Source organism: Lynx rufus, unplaced genomic scaffold, assembly GCF_022079265.1.
Source record: "Lynx rufus isolate CCGP_SWC_20201006 ecotype Redwood Valley unplaced genomic scaffold, mLynRuf1.p SCAF_8, whole genome shotgun sequence".
NCBI lineage: Eukaryota > Metazoa > Chordata > Mammalia > Carnivora > Felidae > Lynx > Lynx rufus.
Window position 1 is genome coordinate 21,666,954 of NW_025814896.1, and position 20,230 is coordinate 21,687,183.

At 43.6% G+C, this 20,230-nt stretch overlaps 1 protein-coding gene across 2 annotated transcripts in view; it reads left to right on the forward strand.

The window, feature by feature from the left end:
* Nucleotides 1–20,230, forward strand: part of TTI1 (TELO2 interacting protein 1) — an 83,166-nt gene that overhangs the window by 3,334 nt on the left and 59,602 nt on the right. For both annotated transcript variants that reach the window (XM_047068589.1, XM_047068590.1), the window contains exons 2-3: nt 12,818–15,157; nt 19,510–19,719. In XM_047068589.1, coding sequence (XP_046924545.1) covers nt 12,856–15,157; nt 19,510–19,719 — 2,512 coding nt within the window. In that variant the 5' untranslated portion in view covers nt 12,818–12,855. The remainder of the gene's footprint in view (nt 1–12,817; nt 15,158–19,509; nt 19,720–20,230) is intronic.

The window sequence follows — 20,230 nt, forward strand, 5'->3', positions numbered from 1 at the left end:
AGAGAGCGGAAGAGGGAGAATCCCAAACAGACTCTGCACTGAGCCTGATGCCGAGCTGGATCTCACAGCCTCAAGATTGTGACCTGAGCTGAAATCAAGAGTTGGTTGCTTAACCAACTGAGCCACATAGGCGTCCCTTACTTTCATTCATTTTTATGTATCTTTTTAAAATTTCCCTTGAGATTTTCTCTTTGATCCATGGATTAATTAGAAATGTGTTGCTTAGTTTCCAGGTATTTGGAGATTTTCCTGTTATCTCTGTTACTGAGATTTCTAGTTTAATTCCATTGTGGTTGGGGATCATACTGTATTCTCTGTTTCGTGGTGCAAGATACGATCCATCTTGGTATCTGTTCTATGGTCACTTGAAAGTGTATTCTCCTGTTGTGGGTTGTAGTGTTCTTTAAATGTTGCTTAGATCCTGTTGGTTGAGGTGTTCTTGAGTTCTGTTATCCTTGCTGATTTCCTACTTGTTTTATCAGTTTTTGAGAGAAGAACATTGACGTCACCACCTATACTTGTGGTGACCACCCATAGTTCTCCTTTCAGTTTTATTCTATTTTTGCTTCACACATTTTGTGGTTGTTTTGTATTTAGCATTTATGTCTTGACAGAATCCGTTGAAGATTGCTGTCTTCTCTATTGGTTTCCCCTTTAATGGTTATAGAGTGTCCCTCCCTATCTCTGGTAATTTTCTTTTTTCTGAAGTCTGTCTGATGTTGAGATAACCACTCTTGCTTGCTTTTGATTAATGTTTGCATGATAATATCCCTTTTCGTCTGTTCTTTTACTTTCAACCTACCTATATTCTATTTGAAGAGAGTTTCTTGTAGACAGCATAGACATAGGTCATATTTTGTAATCTATTCTGACATTCTCTATTTATTTTTTCATTGGTATATTTAGACCTTTTATATTTAATATAATTATTATGATAGAGCTTAATCTTCCATTTTATTTTTTGTTTTCTGTTCTGGTTTTTGTTTCTCTATTTTCTTTTTCTTTTTCTAGCTTTCTTACAGGTTACTTGAACATTCTTTGGAATTCCATTTTATTATTACAGCATTTCTGAATGTATCTCTTTGGAACCATTTTAATGGTTCTTCTAGGTATCACATTGTACGTAATTTATCTTTACTAGCACTAGTGAAGGATAGCAGCCTTACTTCCCTTTATGTCTCCTTACCCTCCCCCATCTATAATATAATTGTTGTAAATATTTCCTCTACACGTACATTTAGATCCAAATCAGACAGGGTTACAATTTTTGCTTCAACTGTCAAACACAATTTAGAAAACTCAAAAGAATAAGGAAAGCCTATTATATTTATACATATCTTCACATACCATGTTCCTTCTTCCTCCTTGACACAAGTATTCCTTTTTTTTTTTTTTTTTAATGTTTATTTTTGAGAGAGAGAGAGGGAGACATAGAATCTGAAGCAGGCTCCAGGCTTTGAGCTGTCAGCAGAGTCCCATATGGGGCTCGAATTCATGAACTGTGAGATCATGACCTGAGCTGAAGTCAGATGCTTAACCAACTGAGCCACCCAGGCACCCCTAGTATTCCTTTTTTTAATGTGTCCTTTCTGTTGAAAGAATTTCCTTTAGCTTTGTTTTTTTTAGAGGAGGCCTGATGGTGATACATTCTTTTAGTTTTCTTTCATCTGAGAATGTCTCGATTTACACTGCACTCCTGATGGGCATTTTGGCTCAGTATAGGATTCTGTCTCGATAGTTCTTTTTTTTTTTTTTTCTCCCAGCACCTGAAAGTTATTGTGCCACTTCTTTCTGGCTTACATGGTTTCTGATGAGAACTCCATTGTCATTCCAATTATTTTTTCTCTATAGGCAAGGTATCATTTTTCTGACTGCTTTCGTTATTTCTTTTGTCATTCCTTTTCAGAATTAAATTATGATGTAATTATAATCAGTGTAAATTTCTTTGGATTTATCCTATTTGGGGTTCACTAAGCTTCCTGAGTATATAGATGTATGTTTCTTACCAAATTTGAGGGAGTTGTCAGCCATTATTTCTTTGAGTGGTTTCTCAGCTGTGCCCTTTTTCACCCTTTCTTCTGGAACTCTTAGATCTTTTGTTATGGTCCATGGGTCCCTGAGGCTCTTTTCAGTCTATTTTCTTTCAGTTGTTCAGATTAGGTAATTTCTGTTATTCATTTTTACAGCTCATAGGTTCTTTCCTGTGCCCCCTCCATTCTGCTCTTGAACTTGTCTGCTGACCTATTCATTTGTTATCGAATTTTTCAGTTCTAAAATTGCTATTTATTTTTTTCTTTATATCTTCTATTTCTTTGCTGAGGCTTTCTATTCTTTCGTTTGCTTCAAGCAAGTTCAGAGTTGCTCATTGAAGCATTTTAATCATGGCTGCTGTAATAACTTTGTCAGATAATTCTCACATCTGTCATCTCAGTGTTGAATGTATTAATTGTCTTTATTCTTTCAGTTTGAGATCTTCCTGGTTCTTAGTATGATGAATGATTTTTGATTGGACATTTTTGCATTATGTTCTGAGTGACACTCTGGATCTTATTTAAGTCTTCTGTTTTAGCTGGCTTTTTCTGACACCACTCTGGAGAAGAAAGGGGTACCCCTACCCCCCTTACTGCCAAGTGCCAGTAGAAGTCCAGATTCCTCACTTGGCCTTCTTTGACACCCAAGGGGAAGAGCTCCTCACTACTGTCCAGTAGAAGTAAGAGTTCCACTCCCCACTTGGTAACCAGTGCACTGCACTAGGGGTGGCCTCATTATCACAGGACTGTAGAGAAAATCATAACTATCCACTAGGCCTCCTCTGACACTACCCCAATGATGAAAGAAAAGAGCATATATTCTTGATGTACACCCTTTTCTAAGTTAAGAGCCACTTTTCTAGAATATACTGCCTACCAAAGAACTTCTTGTCTAGTAGAAGGTATAGGCACATAGTGTTGGTGTAATACAAGGCACTGTTTCACAAGTATTCTGTAGAGGACAGCTGTAAACAAAATGAGCCTAAAGTAATTTCTAGAAGGATTTATGGGAGGTCTCCTTGATTCCCCTCCTCCACCTTCTATTTTGTATATGCCTTAGGGTTCTATTGTATACTCCTCCCTTGCAGGGCTAGACCCTCCAGTTAACTTTGTATCTCCCTTTCCTTGTCAAGAACTTAGCACAGTGAGTGGCACATAGTATATGCTAAGGAAACATTTCTGGGTAGAAAGAAGTAGGAAGCTACAAAATATCACGGTATGCTGGAGGTTTCGTGTTTATCCAGCTTCTTTTACTCATTTTTAAAAAATGTTTATTTATTTTTAGAGAGAGAGAGAGAGCGAGAGAGTGCACATGAGCCGGGGAAGGGCAGAGAGAGGGGAGACAGAGAATCCCAAGCAGGCTCCACGCTGTAAGCACAGACCCTGACGCAGGGCCTGACCCCATGAACTGGGAGATCATGACCTGAGCCAATCAAGATTTGGATGCTTAACCGACTGAGCCACCAGGCACCCCTCTTTTACTCATTTATTAAACAAACAGTGAGTGGGACCTGCTTGGCAGACACTGTATCAGATGCTAGGAAAATCACAAGTAACTAAAAAAGTGTACTATTCAGTTGGAGAGATGCACGAATAAACCAGTCATTTTAACCCATAGCAGTGGTCCCCCAGTGTACTTTGCACACTACTGCCAGATGGATACTGAGCACGTACCCCTTCATCACCTGGTTCTTAGTCTTCAGAAGATAGAGTTTGTGTAGAATGTATACAATGCGGGATTCCCATGCCTGGCTGGTCATCAGACTGACCTTGAAAACTTTTAAAATAGTTTCAGAAGCATACCTGCCATCTCCTCCACCCCAATATAGATTCTGATTCAGTAGCTCTGGTGTGGGGCCCGGGAATCTGTACTTACATCGCTCCCTCTTGATTCCGATAAGCAGACTGGGGGAACCTCTGGTGTAGTAGAAAGTGTGCGTGCAGCCTTTGGAGTCACACAGGCTTGAGGTGAATTCCACGTCTGACATTGCTTGCTGTGTGCCCGTGGCATCACTTAACCTCTCTGAGCCTTGTGTTATAGTCAGCTTGTGGATGAGGAACTTTTATGCACATAAAATACCTAGAACATGCCGGGCGTTTGGTGAGTTTTGTTCAACAAATATTAATTCTCTTCCTTCTGTCCAAGAACTCGTATTGGCAATTCTCAGGTCTGAACTCCTGTCTCTGGAATCTAAACCCAGTCTTTCTATCCATATGCTTGTTATTCAAAGTTAGAACTTCTGGAGATCATCTTATCTACCAAGTGTATGTTAGGTTGAAAAAACTGAAATTCATGGAAGTCACACAGCCAAGAGTAGAGCCAGGACGAGAATCCAGATAGTCAGATTTGTGTTCTTATTGTGGCCCTGTCCTAGAAACAGCCTATAAGTGGCCTAGCCAAAATCTAGAGCTATGATTGCCTCTTAAGAATGAACCTATCAAGATCCTCCCATAAAGGATGATGTCGTCTACCTGTAGGAATTACCCCAAGAGAAGAAGAATATGGCAGTTTTAACCCAGAATCCAGTTGAGGCATAGCTGATATCAAAGCTCTACCAATGAGAGAACCAGACCTTAGAACATGGCTGTTGACTCAGCAGGCATTTATCGAATACCTGCTCTGTGCCAGAAGCAATAAGCAAACCTGTCAAGTTATCACTCTTCTAGAGCCTATATTCTAGTGAGAGGAGAGAAACAGTAAACAAATAAATAGTAGATAATCTTGTTTGACGGATGGTGCTAAGTGCTATTGAAGAAAACTACAGTCAGGGAAAGGAGATAGGGAGTGCCAGGGTGGGGAGGAGTGAGGATGGGTTGCAGTTTCCAATAGGAGTGATCAGAGAAGGCGTCACTCAGGATTCACGTTTGAGCAAAGCCCTAAAAGAGATGAGAGAGCAAATCGGGAGGATATACCGCAGACAGCAAGTGCAAAGGCCCAGGTGATCAGAATGTCAGTCCTGAATGGTGTGTGGCTCACCTGCTCTGATGGCATCTCTATCTTGTCTTTGCATTTACTAGATGCTTTCACTCTTCTTCCTCCTGGCCTTTGTTTGTAACAGGCATTTTACCTCAAGCAGCCTTCATGCATAGCCCCAAACGTGTAGTCCCCGAATTCCAACACAAATCCTCCTCCCTCCGTGAACACTTCACTGTTGGTGTTCATTTTTTTCCCCCAAATTTCTTTTGTACTTCCTTCTTTCTCCCTTTTTCACTTCTTGATTGTATGATACAGTAAGTACTCTGTGATCTCCCATCTTATCCTTGAAGTGTCTGTAAGGCATAGCACTTTGTCCTGTACAGATCGCTCCCATTTGTCTTCACCTGTGTGCCATGGCCCAGGGATGGTCCCTGACCCATCCCCATGACAAGGCGGAGAGAGAGGAGAGAACCAGGAGAGGCCGTGGTGGGGAACAGGTTCACCCATGCACTACAATTGCAGATCTCTTCCCTTGCCTCTTTAGTGACTGCTTTCCACAACCACAGTCTGGGCACACTGAGCTAGGAAGGTAGAGTTGGCCATCAGCAATCGAGAATTGGTTATTCAGGCTTAGGTTTTTTCAGTCCCAGTCTGCCACAGTTGAACTCTGGGTGGTATTCTCTACTCAGCCAGAGAATCCAAAGGCCTCATCCCAGTATCACTTTGGGCCAGAATGCCCCTGGTGCCATCAGTTACAGCAACAACAAACCTTGCAGTGCCACTTTAAATAATCAGGGTTGCATTTTATAGGAAAAGAATCTGGAACTCCTGAGTCTCTAAGTCTCTAAACAATTCTTTCTGTAATTGACATATTGACATATTGTCACACAAGTGTGATTTCACGGCCCTCCCATAAAGGTATATGATTGCCATTTATAGTCGTGTCAAAGTAGCAATTTGGTATACTCTCTTCCTTACAGAAAGCTGGTTTATCTCTTTCTGGGTCTATAACCCATTCTTTTGAAGATCTCCAATTGTGATAAATCTTTATCTGTAGAGTTAACAGAATATACCGAAATCTACCCATTCTACTAGAGAAGGGCATTTGAGCGCTTTCTGTTCAGGGGCAATTGTGGATAGTATAATCCAGAATGCATCTTTTGGTATGTTTGTGTACGCATTTCTGTTGGGTGTTTAGCAAAGAGTGAAATACTAGATCATAGAGCATACGCATGTTCACCTATAGAATGATGCTGCCAAAGAGTTTTGCAAAGTAGTTGTGCTCCTACCAGTACCGAATGAGAGTTCTAGTTGCTTCATTTCCTCGCCAACACCTAGTGTTTTCTTTTTCTTTTCCTTTTCCTTTCTCTTTTTCTTTTCTTTTCTTTTTTTTTTTTTTTTTTCACCTTAGCCCTTCTGGTAGGTATGTAATATTTCAGTGACGTTTTAAATTGTATTTTCCTGACTAATGATGTTGAGTGTCTTTTCATATGTTGATTAGCCATTTGGACATCCTCTTTTTTGATACGTCTATTCAAGTCCTTTTCCATGTTTCTTCTGGGTTGTCTTTTTCTTAATGACTTATGAAAAATCTTATATTATCAACATGAATGTTTTGTCAGATATATAGCAAATATCTCCTCACTCTATGGGTTGTCTTTTCACTTTCTCTCTCTCTTTTTTTTTTTAATGTTTATTTATTCTTGAGACACACACACACACACACACACACACACACACACACACACACACACAGTGTGAGCAGAGGAGGGGCAGAGAGAGAGACACAGAATCTGAAGCAGGCTCCAGGCTCCAAGCTGTCAGCCCAGACCCTGACGCAGGGCTCAAAACCACAAACCGTGAGAACATGACCTGACCCGAAGTCTGACGCTCAACCAACTGAGCCACCCAGGCGCCCCGGTCTTTTCGTTCTCTTAATGATGTCTTTTGATGAACAGAAGTTGTTTAATGTAATCCAGTCTATCAATTTTTTTTTATGGTTAGCCCTTTTCTGTATCCTGTTTAAGACATCTTTGCCTACCCCAAGATCACAAAGATGCTCTTCTCTGTTTTCTTACAGTTTCTTTACATTTCACATTTGAATCCAGTGTCTGATGGAATCAAGACATATATATTTTTTCATATGGATAGGCAAATGACACAGCACCTTCCATTAAAAAGACTGTTCTTTCCACCGGGTCATTTCAGCATTGCCCTTGTCGAGTATGCAGATCTGTTGTACACGAGGGGGCTATTCTGTTCTGTTAGTCTGTTTGTCATTCTTTATGCTAATAACACACTGACTTTAATTATTATAGCTTTACAGTAAACCTTAAAATCAAATAGCGTAAGAAACCACAACTTGCCAGTGTAACTTCTCCTCTTCAAGATTGTCTGTGCCATCATTTTTAGAGCATTATTGTTGCTTTCTACAAAAGTCCTGTTGGCATTTTGATTGGTATTATGATGACTCTAAACTGGTGGTTCTCATCCAAGGGCCATTTTTACCCTCCATGGGACATTTGGCAGTTTCTGAGGACATTTTTTGCTGTCACATCTGGAGTGATGCTACTAACATCTGGGGGACAGAGGCCAAAGATACTAGTAAATGTCTTACAACGCATAGGACAGCTTTCGACTCACAAATAATTATCAAACCCAAAATGTCAATGGTGCTACTGTTGAGAAAGTCGGATTTAATATAATCATTGTTTCAGTTAGGCTTCTGTCTACCCTCTTATTGTTTTGTGTTTGACCCACTGGTTTTGCTTCTCTTTTTTCATTTTTTACCTTTGGGGGGGGTAAATCAAAAGTATTTATTCCACTTTTACCACTGTCTGAACATATTAAGTATGTATTCTTTTACAGTTCTTTTGGTGCTTTACCCTACAGATTTCAACATGCATTCTTGATATGTTACAGTCTGATATAAATTATTTTATCACCTCCTGATACTCTAGACTCTTAATGCACATAACTCTTTTTATGTCCCCTCCTTTGTAGCTTTTGTGCATTATTGTCGTGCATTTTGGTTTTATACATATATATATATACACATATATATATATATACTTAAACTGCAAAAAACATAAATATTGTTTTGTACAGTTAGTATTATTTTATATTGGTGTGTTCCATTGTTCTTAATTGCCTCCTACATACCCATGCTTCTCTCTAGATTCATTTTCTCCCTTCATTTTTTTCCGTTAGTGCAGACCTGATAGCCATGTTTTTACTTGGTTTTTATCTAAACACAGCTTTATTTTACCTTCAGTTTTGAAAGATGGTTTCATAGGGTATAAAATGCAAGATTGGTAGTTATTTTCTCTCGGCACTTTAAAGATGTCATTCTACTGTCTTCTGGATTTCATCATTTCTGTTAAGTATCTATCAGGGTGTCCGGGTGGTTCAGTCGGTTAAGCGTCCTACTTCAGCTCAGGTCATGTTCTCGCAGTTTGTGAGTTCGAGCCCCACATCCGGCCCTGTGCTAACAGCTCAGAGCCTGGAGCCTGCTTCTGATTCTGTGTCTCCCTCTCTCTCTGCCCCTCCCTCGCTCACACTGTGTCTCTCTCTCTCTCTCAAAACTAAATAAAACATTTTAAAAAATTAAAAAAGAAAAAAGTGTGTGTCCGTCTTACTGCTCCATTAGTTTTAAGATTTTCCTCTTTATTTTTGGTTTACGGCAGTTTGACTATGATATGTCTGTCTGTGTTTTTCTTTGTACTGCCAACCTGGATTTATTGAGCTTCTTGAACCTGTGGGTTGATCTCTTCCATGTGTTTGGACATTTCTTAGCCAGTTGTCCCCCAGTAGCAGCCTTCTCTCAGAAGCCACGTATTTTGAGATCTCTGAAAACTGCAGTTTTGCCCCCTCAACCTCACATAAACCACATTAAATGCATTGTGGTTTCTCTTTCCTCAGTGACAGCCCTCGGCCTGGGCCACACTGTAATCCTGAGCTCATGTTCAGGGTCAACAAATGCAGCAAGGGTAAAAAATAAAAAACAAAAGAAACAGCTATTGACTATTGGCTCACTGAACATTCATCCCTCGCTAGAGTATTCATCCATCTAGTCCTTGTTGTATCCATGACTAGTTACGCTTTAAAAAGTATTTTTGTAGTTTATGTGGTTTTTTCTAGTTGTCAGCAGAAGTTTGGCCTGCCATACCCTACCACATCCAACTTCAAAGCAGAACGGGCACAATGTTTTTGAGTGCTTGTCATGTGCCAGATGCCCTTCTAGGTTTGAGATATATGATTGCCCAGTGTAAAGTTGCAATGACAGGGGCACCTGGGTGGCTCAGTTGGTTAAGCATCTGACTTCGGCTTAGGTCATGATCTCGTGGTCTGTGGGTTCAAGTCCCACATCAGGCTCTGTGCTGACAGCTCCAAGCCTGGAGCCTGCTTCAGATTCTGTGTCTCCCTCTCTCAGCCCCTCCCCTGCTTCTGCTCTGTCTGTCTCTCAAAAATAAATATTTTTAAAAAATAAAGTTGTGAAGACAGACGTATGCATACAAGATAATACAGCGTACTAAACACCATAGTGGCGGTATGCACAGCAGTGACCGTGAAGTAGGAACGAGGAGGAGAATGTGAAATAGCGCCACCTGTTCGGGAATAGCAAGTTTTGTCATTTTACATGGCTGCAGTTTCACGTGGAAGGGGTGAAGCCCTGAGAGATGAGGTTGCTAAGATAGGTGGGAGCCTGATGGCGAAGGGCCACGTGTGCCATGGTGATTAGGCAGGCTAGGGAGAGCAGTTGAAGAATTTTAAGCAGAGAAGAGTGATCGGATTTTTGTTGTGGAAAGATTACTTACATGTCAGGGTGAAATGTGGATCCAGGAAGCGCAAGCACATGAGGCCAGGGGCCATCGAGGAAACAGTCAGTCCAGCATTAAATAGATGGTTATCGTCACCAACAGACTGGAAAGATATTGAAGGGGTAGAATAGATGAAATTGAAGAGAATGGTGGAATTAAGAGGGAGGTGGCAGAAAGACTAAGGTTTCTAGCTCAAGGTGAGGGCTATAAATCACAAAGGAAGCACAGAAGTGTGGGCAGAGAAGTTTAGTTTGGGATATATTGCGCGTTCCCACTTCGTTAGCTCTATTGCAGTTTGTGTCACATAATCTGAGAACATAATTCTGCGGGCCCCGGGTTATTTTCTTGAAACTCCTGAGACGAGTAAGAGAGATGCAGAGCCCCAGCCCATCACCTTTACTCCAGCTTCAGCCAGACCCTCTGATTTTATCTACCTTGTATGCTGGGCTTCCACTTAAACATTGTATTTGAAGAAAGTTTTCCACACTAAAAAAAAGTTACCAACAAACGGTGTTTCCTTTTTCATTCATCTTCCCATTTTAGGTCTCTGTTTCCTGTTGTTTGATGGAGCCCTTTCTCAAGGACTGGATCTTCCTTGGGAGGGTATACGGGTAATGCCCTCTCTGAATCCTTGCTTTTGTTCTTGCAGTGTGACAGGTGACTCTCTTGGCGGTATATAGGGTTTGGGGGCCACAGTCCTTAATTTGCAGTCAGCAGATACTATTCCGTTGTCTTCTAGTGTCCCTTGTTGCAAATGAGAAAGCCAAAGCAAGTCTTCTGAGTTGTTTGTTGTCTCTTCCTGAAAGCATACATGGTTTTTCTGTCTTTTAGTGTACAGGAATTTTACCAGAGTGTTACTAGGTGTGTATCCTTCTGTCTTTTCACTCTCCAGATAAATCTTTCTGCAACTCAGGAAAATGCTTCCGTTATTTATTTGTTTCAGCAACTCCATCTGGTCCTTTCTCTCCTTCCAGAATTCCCAGCCATTTACACGCTGGTTCTCCCAGGTCCGTTCTCCCAGTCTCACGAGTTCCATCTCTTTGTCCTTCTGCTCTGAGTTTTAGAGTAGCTCTACTTCATCTTCCAGGCCACTGATGGAATATCAGTTATTAACCATCTTCTTTTTTTAAAAAATTCCACCATCTGAGCTTTTTTGGTGTGGCAAGTCATGTACTAAAAATTCTAAGGGATGTCATTCACCTTGTGATCCAGCTTTTTATTGCTTTTATTATTTTTCAAATTAACAGAACCCCTTCTGTTAATCTAAGACTTACCACCTCAAAGAGTGCTGTGCCAGCTTTTCCTGCCTCTTGACTCCTGGGTCCCATTAAGTGGTTATCTTCCTTTCCTTCTGTTCCAACTACAGTACCAGAGGGGATGGCCCAGCAGCCTCTGGGTCATCAGCATGTGGGCCGGTGCCAGTGGGGTGTCAGCAGTCCCAGGCTGAGCCTTCTGGCATCAGTGACCTGAGATAGGGAAGATTTGAGCTTCCTCCCTTCCTTAGCTTCTCAGGGGGTCACAGCAACCAGGAGATATCTCCCTCAGTGAGCCTCACAGAGACCGGCTTTGCCCTTTCTTGCGGAAGACCATGGAACTCTGTGGACCAGACTCTTTCTAGGGTTTTAGAGCCTGATTGTTGCCCTGAGCCCTCTCCTGACCCAGGAGGAAAATCTGGCCCTGGCTTGCTCTCTCTGGGCTGAGTAGGTCTTGCTCACACACTCACCAGGCTCCAGTTGCCTGCTAGCCTTGTAGTCAGTGGGGCTCAGGAGGGTTGATTGGATTGGGGACAGGGAGAGGCATCATGTCTCCAGAAGCCCCCAGCAAGTTGAGCCAAAAGAGAGGGAGAGATTGTGAGAGACTGACAGACCCCACCAAACTAGACAATCTCTAAGCCTCCTTCCAGTGCCAACATTTTACAGTTGTACACATTTATGGTCTCCAGCTTCAGCTCAGTCCTCAGTACCCTTGGGCCACACTTTTATGTCTTCCCAGCATGCTCTGCTTCCTGAGAGGGAATATTTGAGACTTTTATTTCTCTTCTCAAGCCGTCTGTTTACCTCACTTCTTGTTCACTGCCAGCCCATGACTTTGAATTTCTTCTCACAGAGAAAAGAGATTTTCTGGTATTAAGTTGTTCACTTCCTTCAGCCACCTATAGACCTATCTCCTTTCACTGCCTGCCTGCCTGCCCTCCATCTTTCCATCCTGTTGGGCTCTCTTCACCCGTGATTTCTGTAATAGCGTGTGCTCCTGGTTTTCCCATTTCTTTGGCTACTGCCTTCCGTTTTGTTCTGCCCTTGGTCTCACCCAGCTCTGACTCTTCTCCTATATCACTGGCTGCCGGGGCATCTTCTCAGTGCATAAAGTTGATCATATCAACTTCGGCTTAAAACCTCTCCATGACAAGAACAGACAAAATTAATCCGCGGGGATAGGAGTCAGAATAGAGGTTACCACTGGGCAGGGGAAATAGGAATCGACTGTAAAAGGCCTTGAGGGAGCCTTCTAGGGTGTTGGAAATATTCTCTATCTTGTTTTGGATAGTGGTTACATAGATCTCTACATACACAAAAATCCACTGAACTGTACGTTAAGACTAGTGCATTTTACTCTGTAAGTGTCCTACCTCAACTTAAAAAAAGATAAAACCTTCCGTGGCTCTCCATTACTACCACAGGTTAAGATCCAAACTCCTTAGAACAGCCCACAGTCTTATTTATTCCTCCCTCAGGTCTGGCTCAAGCATCTTCCTCCTGTGAAACCCACCCTGGCTTCCCCAGGGTTCGGACGTTCAGGGCTTCCACAGTCAGGATCGTGAGCACGGGCCTGTCCTAACTCTCTGACCGCGTAGTAGCTGTCCGTCTGCTTCCCTCACTGGACCGGGGCCCCCTAAGAAGAGCGGCCGTCTCTCTTCAGTTCCCTCGCCCCCCTCATGCCTTGTGCAGTGCCTGGCACGTAGGCCCCCACGAAATGTCTGTTGATTGACCAAATGCAGGTTCTCTTTGTATTTGCTTTGAGCTTGAACTTTACTGAGGGTTTTCTTCCTCCAGCCTGCAGGATGCGTCCTCAGTGAGAAGGCCGCTGCGCAATGGCAGTTTTTGACACTCCTGAGGAGGCCTTTGGTGTTTTACGTCCGGTCTGTGTTCAGCTCACAAAGACACAGACGGTGGAGAACGTGGAACGTCTGCAGGCACAGTTGCGAGCCGTGAGTGACTCTGCCCTTCAGGAGCTCCAGCAATATGTCCTCTTCCCTTTGCGATTCACCCTGAAGACCCCGGCTCCCAAAAGAGAGCGCTTGGTCCAGAGCGTGGTGGAGTGCCTCACATTTGTCCTCTCTTCAACATGTGTGAAGGAACAAGAACTTCTCCGGGAGCTCTTTTCGGAACTCTCTGCTTGTCTGTATTCGCCCAGCTCCCAAAAACCCGCAGCTGTGTCCGAGGAGTTGAAATTGGCGGTGATCCGGGGCCTCAGCACATTAATGCACTCGGCTTATGGGGACATCATTCTGGCTTTTTACGAGCCCTCCATTCTGCCTCGTTTAGGATTTGCTGTATCTTTACTGTTGGACCTAGCAGAACGGGAGAAATCAAAGCAGATTAAAATTGCTGCCTTAAAATGTTTACAGGTTTTACTCTTTCAGTGCGATTGTCAAGACCATCCGAGGTCCTTGGATGAGCTGGAGCAAAAGCAGCTGGGGGACTTGTTTGCCTGTTTTTTACCTGGAATCTCAATGGCACTGACCAGGGTCATCACAGGAGACTTCAAACAGGGGCACGGCATTGTCGCGTCTTCTCTAAAGATCTTCTACGAGACAGTGAGTTTCATTATGGCTGATGAACAGCTCGAAAGAATCCCACAGGTTCAACCGAAGCCTGCAGTGGAGCACAGAGTAGCAGAGCTGGTGGTTCACAGGGAAGCCAAGTGGGTAAAAAATACCAGCGACAAATTGACTCTCCTTATTAAAAAGATAATCGAGTGTGTTTCAGTTCACCCACACTGGAAGGTGAGGCTGGCACTGATAGAACTCGTCGAAGCCCTTCTTCTGAAGTGCAGCCAATCACTGGTCGGATCGGCTGGACCCCTTCTGAAGGCTTTGGTGGGTCTAGTGAATGACGAGAGTCCTGAAGTCCAAGCCCAGTGCGATAGAGTTCTGAGACATTTTGCGGACCAGAAAGTAGTGGTAGGCAACAGAGCCTTCGCCGACATCCTGTCAGAGAACCTGCACTCCCTTGCCACATCTCTTCCCCGCCTGATGAACTCCCAGGACGATCAGGGCAAATTCTCGACGCTCTCCGTGTTACTCGGTTATCTGAAACTCTTGGGCCCCAAAGTGAACTTCGTCCTCAACTCCGCGGCCCATCTTCAGCGCCTTTCCAAAGCGCTTGTCCAGGTTCTAGAATTAGATGTGACTGACATCAAAATCGTTGAAGCGCGGCGCTGGAATTCCGATCAGCTGAGTGCTTCTCCGGAGACCGCGGCTGCGCAGCCATGGAGTCAGATGCAGAAGAGGTACTTCCGCTTCTTCACCGACGAGAGGCTCTTCCTGCTCTTGCAGCAGGTGTGTCGGCTCCTCGGCTTTTACGGGGACCTCTATTTGCTCGCAGATCACTTTATGGAGCTGTACCACGAATCTGTGGTTTACCGGAAGCAAGCTGCCATGATCCTGAATGAACTGGTTGCAGGGGCTGCTGGGCTGGAGGTGGAGAATCTTCATGAAAAACATATTAAAACAAGCCCAGACGAACTGAGAGAGATCGTGACATCTATACTTGAAGAATACACAAGCCAAGAAAACTGGTATTTGATCACTTGTATCGAATCTGAAGAAGCGGGAGAGGAGCTAACAGTGAAGCAGTCAGGCCTCCGGGCCATCACATCTGGTGCACACACCTGCCAAGTTCCATCTTTTCCAGCCTTCTCAAAGCCAAGTGCCACTATTTGCTCCATGAACGGCAACATCTGGCAAATATGCATCCAGTTGGAAGGGATTGGGCGCTTTGCGTGTGCCCTAGGAAAAGACTTTCGTTTGCTCTTGATGTCAGCCCTCTATCCAGTGCTGGAGAAGGCTGGAGACCAAACCCTGCTCATTAGTCAGGCAGCTACCAGTGCCATGATGGACATTTGCCGTGCTTGTGGCTACGACTCTCTGCGGCACCTGATCAATCAAAATTCGGACTATTTGGTGAATGGAATCTCATTAAATCTGCGTCATCTGTCTCTGCACCCCCATACCCCAAAGGTCTTGGAAGTCATGCTGTGGAACTCAGATGCTAGCCTGCTCCCTTTGGTGGCAGATGTGGTTCAGGATGTCTTGGCCACTTTGGACCAGTTTTATGATAAGAGAGCTACTTCCTTTGTCAGCGTCCTGCATGCCCTGCTGGCAGCATTAGGTACATTCAGAACCCTTTTTAATGCTGATTTGAGGGAAGGACTAGTATCCTTGTTTTTTGTCCATGTGTGGTTATGTAATGGAAAACATAATTTGAATAGTTGTCGGTCCAGTCCCACGTGTTACGAGAGCGGTCCACTGCCCTTTTTTTTTTTTTTTTTAATGTTTATTTTTGAGAGACATAGCGTGAGCAGGGGAGGGGCAGAGAGAGGGGGAGACACAGAATCTGCAGCAGGCTCCGGGCTCTGAGCTGTCAGCACAGAGCCCCATGCGGGGCTCGAACCCACAAACTGTGAGATCATGACCTAGGCCCAAGTCAGCCGCTTAACCAACTGAGCCATCCAGGCGCCCCACTTTTTTTATATACTGCTAATAATCTCTACCGTATATTGAGTTCCTGCTCTGTGCAACAGACATAAACCCTGTAGACTAAATGTAAACATCATTTTTATTTTATAGAAAAGAAGAACTAAGGCTCAGTGAGATCCTACTTAGCCAGGGTCACACAGGAAATAAGGAGTAAAGTCAGGATTTATGACAGTTTTGTTCTTTTCAATATACCAAACTGCTTCTGACAATACTTGGAGTTAGTGGTATCTGTGCTAGTGGGGAATAGGAATAGCAGGAATTACTCAGTCCACAGATCAGCTAGAATATTACTGTCCAGTGGAACTTTCTGTGATGATGGAAACAGTTTGTATATGTTCTATTACAGTAGCCACTAGGCAACATGTGGCTGGTGTAACGGAGGTACTGAATTCTTTCTTTTAATTTAAATAGCCACATGTAGCTAGTGACTACCATAGTAGAGGTCTAGAAACTTTCTTTTAACCTTTTAATTGTATGAGGTGGTTTGAGTTTCTCTCCTTTCTTTTGGTCCTGTTGGGTGTCTATGGCAGGTATTAGTAACCATTAAAATGGCGAAGTTTTGGACTACAAGAAAAAGAACCTCTCAACTAGATAGTCTGTCTCCTAACGAAAAAAACATAGTGAGTTATATACTTGAGTCCCTTTTATCCGAAGACCCTATCTCTAGTATTTATTTCAGTACGAGTAGCCTCCAAAGTAGGTGGGAATGTCGCTGGCCTCATTTTGTCAGCCGAGAAAGCCAAAGCCATGTAAGAAAGTTTGTCACAGCAAGGCAGGCGACTGGAACAGAGACAGCCGTCTGCCCTGTACCTGATGCCATTTCCACTGTTCATTCATTCATTCATTCACGAACGTTCACATCCCGTCTAAATGTCCTTTTATTCATTCATTCGGTGAAGAGTGCCTGCCATATGTCAGACACTGCTAAGTAACCAGGATACAGCCGTGAACAAGACAGATAAACTCATGGAATTTTCTTGCTACTGCAAAAGAAATGAGAAACAAGTAAATCATTGAACAAGTTCCCTTTGGATTCTAATGAGCACTGTGAGGAAAATAGATAACTTGCTGCAAGGGAGCGACAGGGCCAGGTAACTTTAAGTAGAGCGGTCAGGGAGGGCTTCTCTAAGAAAGCAACACTAAAGCTGAGACCCGAAGGCTGAGAAGGGTCCCTCAGTACATATGGAGCTGTCGTATCCTTTTTATGGTTTTTAAGAACATTCAGGCAAAGGGAACTGGTGCAAAGATCTGGAGGGAAGAAAGGGCTTGAGGCCCTCAGAGACTGGAAGAGAGGCCGCTGTGGAGAGAGTGACGCAAGACAAGGCTGGAAGTGTGGGCAAGGGTAAACCCTGCACAGCCTTGTAGACCAAGGGAAGGAGTTTGGATTTTATTTTGCAACCACTCGTAAGTCTGTGTACTGGACTAGTTGCTGGGACGTCAGTGTTGACTGGGAAGAACCGGGCCCCTGCCCTCGTGGCAGGCTGGCTGACTGCTTACACATTTGAGACTGTGACTTGCTTCCGCAGTCCGAATGTAGCACAGACTTCCACCTTTAGTACTTCAGGGAACTATACTGTGTGTCCATTTGAGATTTTAAAAATATATTGAGGAAAGGCCTATTAAATATATCCTCTCAGGAGATCTCTCAGTGTGGGCTTTGAAAACTGAATTCCCTTGGGGCGCCTGGGTGGCGCAGTCGGTTCGGCGTCCGACTTCAGCCAGGTCACGATCTCGCGGTCCGTGAGTTCGAGCCCCGCGTCGGGCTCTGGGCTGATCGCTCAGAGCCTGGAGCCTGTTTCCGATTCTGTGTCTCCCTCTCTCTCTGCCCCTCCCCCGCTCATGCTCTGTCTCTCTCTGTCCCAAAAATAAATAAACGTTGAAAAAAAAAAAAAAACAAAACTGAATTCCCTTGGATTGCTGATATCTTTGGTCATCTCTAAAGGAGAAACCCTGTGTAGCACTTTTTTTTTTTTTAATGTTTATTTTTGAGAGAGAGAAGGTGGGGAGGAGCAGAGAGAGTGGGAGACAGAAGATCCAAAGGTGCTGTTGAGCCCCAGTGTGGGGCTCGAACTCACGAACCGTGAGATCATGACCTGACCTGAAGTCGGTGGGAGTGGAAGTGTGGTCTCACAGAACCTCCAAAAGGTCTGCAAAGAACCCCGCACACGTTTTAGGAAATGAAAGTATATCAGGAGGGTTAATTCCTTAGGAGAACTGACTTTGAGGGCAGTACATTTAATCTGGTTGTTGTTGTTGTTGTTTTTTAAGTATATACCCAACGTGGGGCTCGAACTCACAACCCTGAGGTCAAGAGTCGCACACTCCACTGACTGAGCCAGCCAGGCGCCCCACATTTATGTTTTGGATGGAAAGTTTCAACCTGCTCTCCGAAGAGGTTGCCCCAATTTAAACCCCTATCAGCAATGCAGGAGAGTGCTAATTTTGCCACGCCCTCATCCACACTATATTCCGGAGCTTTTTGCTAATCCTTGCTTATCCGATAGGAGAAAAATAGCACCTTATTATAGTTTAATTTACGTTAAGAGGGAGGTTGAGCTTCTTTTCATATGTTTAAAAACCATTTGTGAGCCAAGACTTTAATGTCTGGCACTAGCCGAATGTAGAAAGAATGTAGAAATAATCTTCGCAGCATGTCCACTCTGAGTATCGTAAATGCTGGGTCCTGGTTTTAACTTGTTGGGAATTCGATCCCTTAGAGGATACTAGGGCCTGATGCATCTGGAGATGGGGCATTGAAGAAATGGCATGGTTGATCCCTACATATGAGGATCTCTAGATTCTGGATTGAAGGTTCTTACCCAGCATTACCAGGTTCTTACCAGGCCGCTCCCACTAGCCTGGCCCTACCATCTCCCCTGTGTTTTTGCTCCTACTCTGTGCACATGGTCCTTGATGGAAAGGAAATTAGCAGGTGCTAAAGGTTATCGGAGGCATTTTTCCTGCTGTCTGTAAAAAGAGGGTGAAAATTCACACTGGGGTTTTCTTGTTTCTTTAAGTGTTAGAGCCTTTTTTGAAATGAAGCCCTAGGGGAACCCCAGGATACAAGAATAGTTGAAATCAGAGCTGCTGGGTTAGAGAGGGGTTAGAAGTCCTGAGTCCACCCCCTTTAGCATGCTGTCTTTTGGGGCCCTCCCTGTTGTGGCCCCAGGACATTTCTGCAGAGCCCTAGGGCTCCAGTTTGAAAACCACTGGCTCAGTTGATGTTTAAGGCTTATTCTGTGGTGGCACATCAGAAGTGTTGGAGCATCACTGAAGAAGGGAAAGCTTTGGGGAGAAAATGCCAGCCTTTTATATCAGAAATACAGATGTGAGGGGCTGTGTCCTTTCTAAGTCCCTGTAGAGCCTGTCTTCTGCTACTGAGCAGTGCATCTTATACTCACAATTTTGTCACTTGCATGTATTCTCCAGTCTAGCATGTTTTTTCATTCAGTATATATTTTGAGCACCTACTCCATGCTGGGCATATTGGATTCCAGTGGCGCTCCATGGAGCATGGAATCTAGTGGGAGATTCAGACCCTCAACAGTAACTCAAGATAAATGTAATTGCAAATCATGATGAGCTGATGTGAAAGGAAAGAAGATGGTGCTATATAGGAGCCTGTGAGGGACCTAAATTGGATTGGGAAGTCAAGGGATGGCTTTGCTGGACAAGTCCTATGTGTATTGAGATGTGAAAGGTGAGTTGGAATTAGCCAGATGTGACATAGTGGGGAAAGTATTCCAGACAGCGAGAACAACATCTGCAAAACATTCTAGGGCAGGAAAATACCTGCCACATTGGAGGAATGGGAAGGTGCCCAGTTAACAGGCAACTGGGAGTGGCTGGAAGATGAGGTTGGAGAGACAGAGGGACTAGATCATGTGGGGCCACACAGGCCATGGCAAAGAGTTTATACTGCTTATAGAGTACCGATGCCTGTTGTCCCTGTCTATGGTGATCATTGTAACACTTTGCTTACAGCCCAGTGGTTCCCAGACACAGGTGATCTTGGGCAACTCCAAGAGCAAAGTGCAGGGGAGGAGGGAAGTCATTTGAGCCAGAGACCAGCAACTCCTGAGAAAGGACTCGAGAATACCACCACAGCGGAAGACATTGAACAATTTTTGCTGAGCTACCTCAGAGAAAAGGATGTGGCGGATGGAAATGTCTCAGATTTTGATAATGAAGAAGGTAACTATTTATTTTGACTTAGCCGTTTTTTTTTTTTCTTTTTGAAGCAGATTATTATAAGAATGAAATATCATTACAGAAAGTTTGGTAGTCAGAAAAGTCTACCAAACCTCTAGATCCTGGATCAACCTCACCATGCTAAACATAAGCCTCCTCTTTTTTTTTTTTTTTTTTTTTTTTTTTGTGCAATCTTATTCCGTTCCTTTTTGTTGCAAACCTATTTTTATATGGTTGTGGCCACAGTTTCAATGCATTATACCCTTTTTGCACTTAGTTATATAATCAGCAACTCTCCACGTTGCTATAGAGTTTTCATAATTAATGTTTTAATAGCTGCTACTAAGTATCCATTCCCCTGTGGCCAGTTCGGGTTGCTTCCAGCTTTTCTCTATAATAAACAGCGCTGCAGTGGTTGGTTCTGTGCACGTGACCTTTTCCCTTTTTTTTGCATATTTCTTTATAAATCCCAGAAGTGGGATTTCTGGGTCAAGGATATGAACATTATTTTATG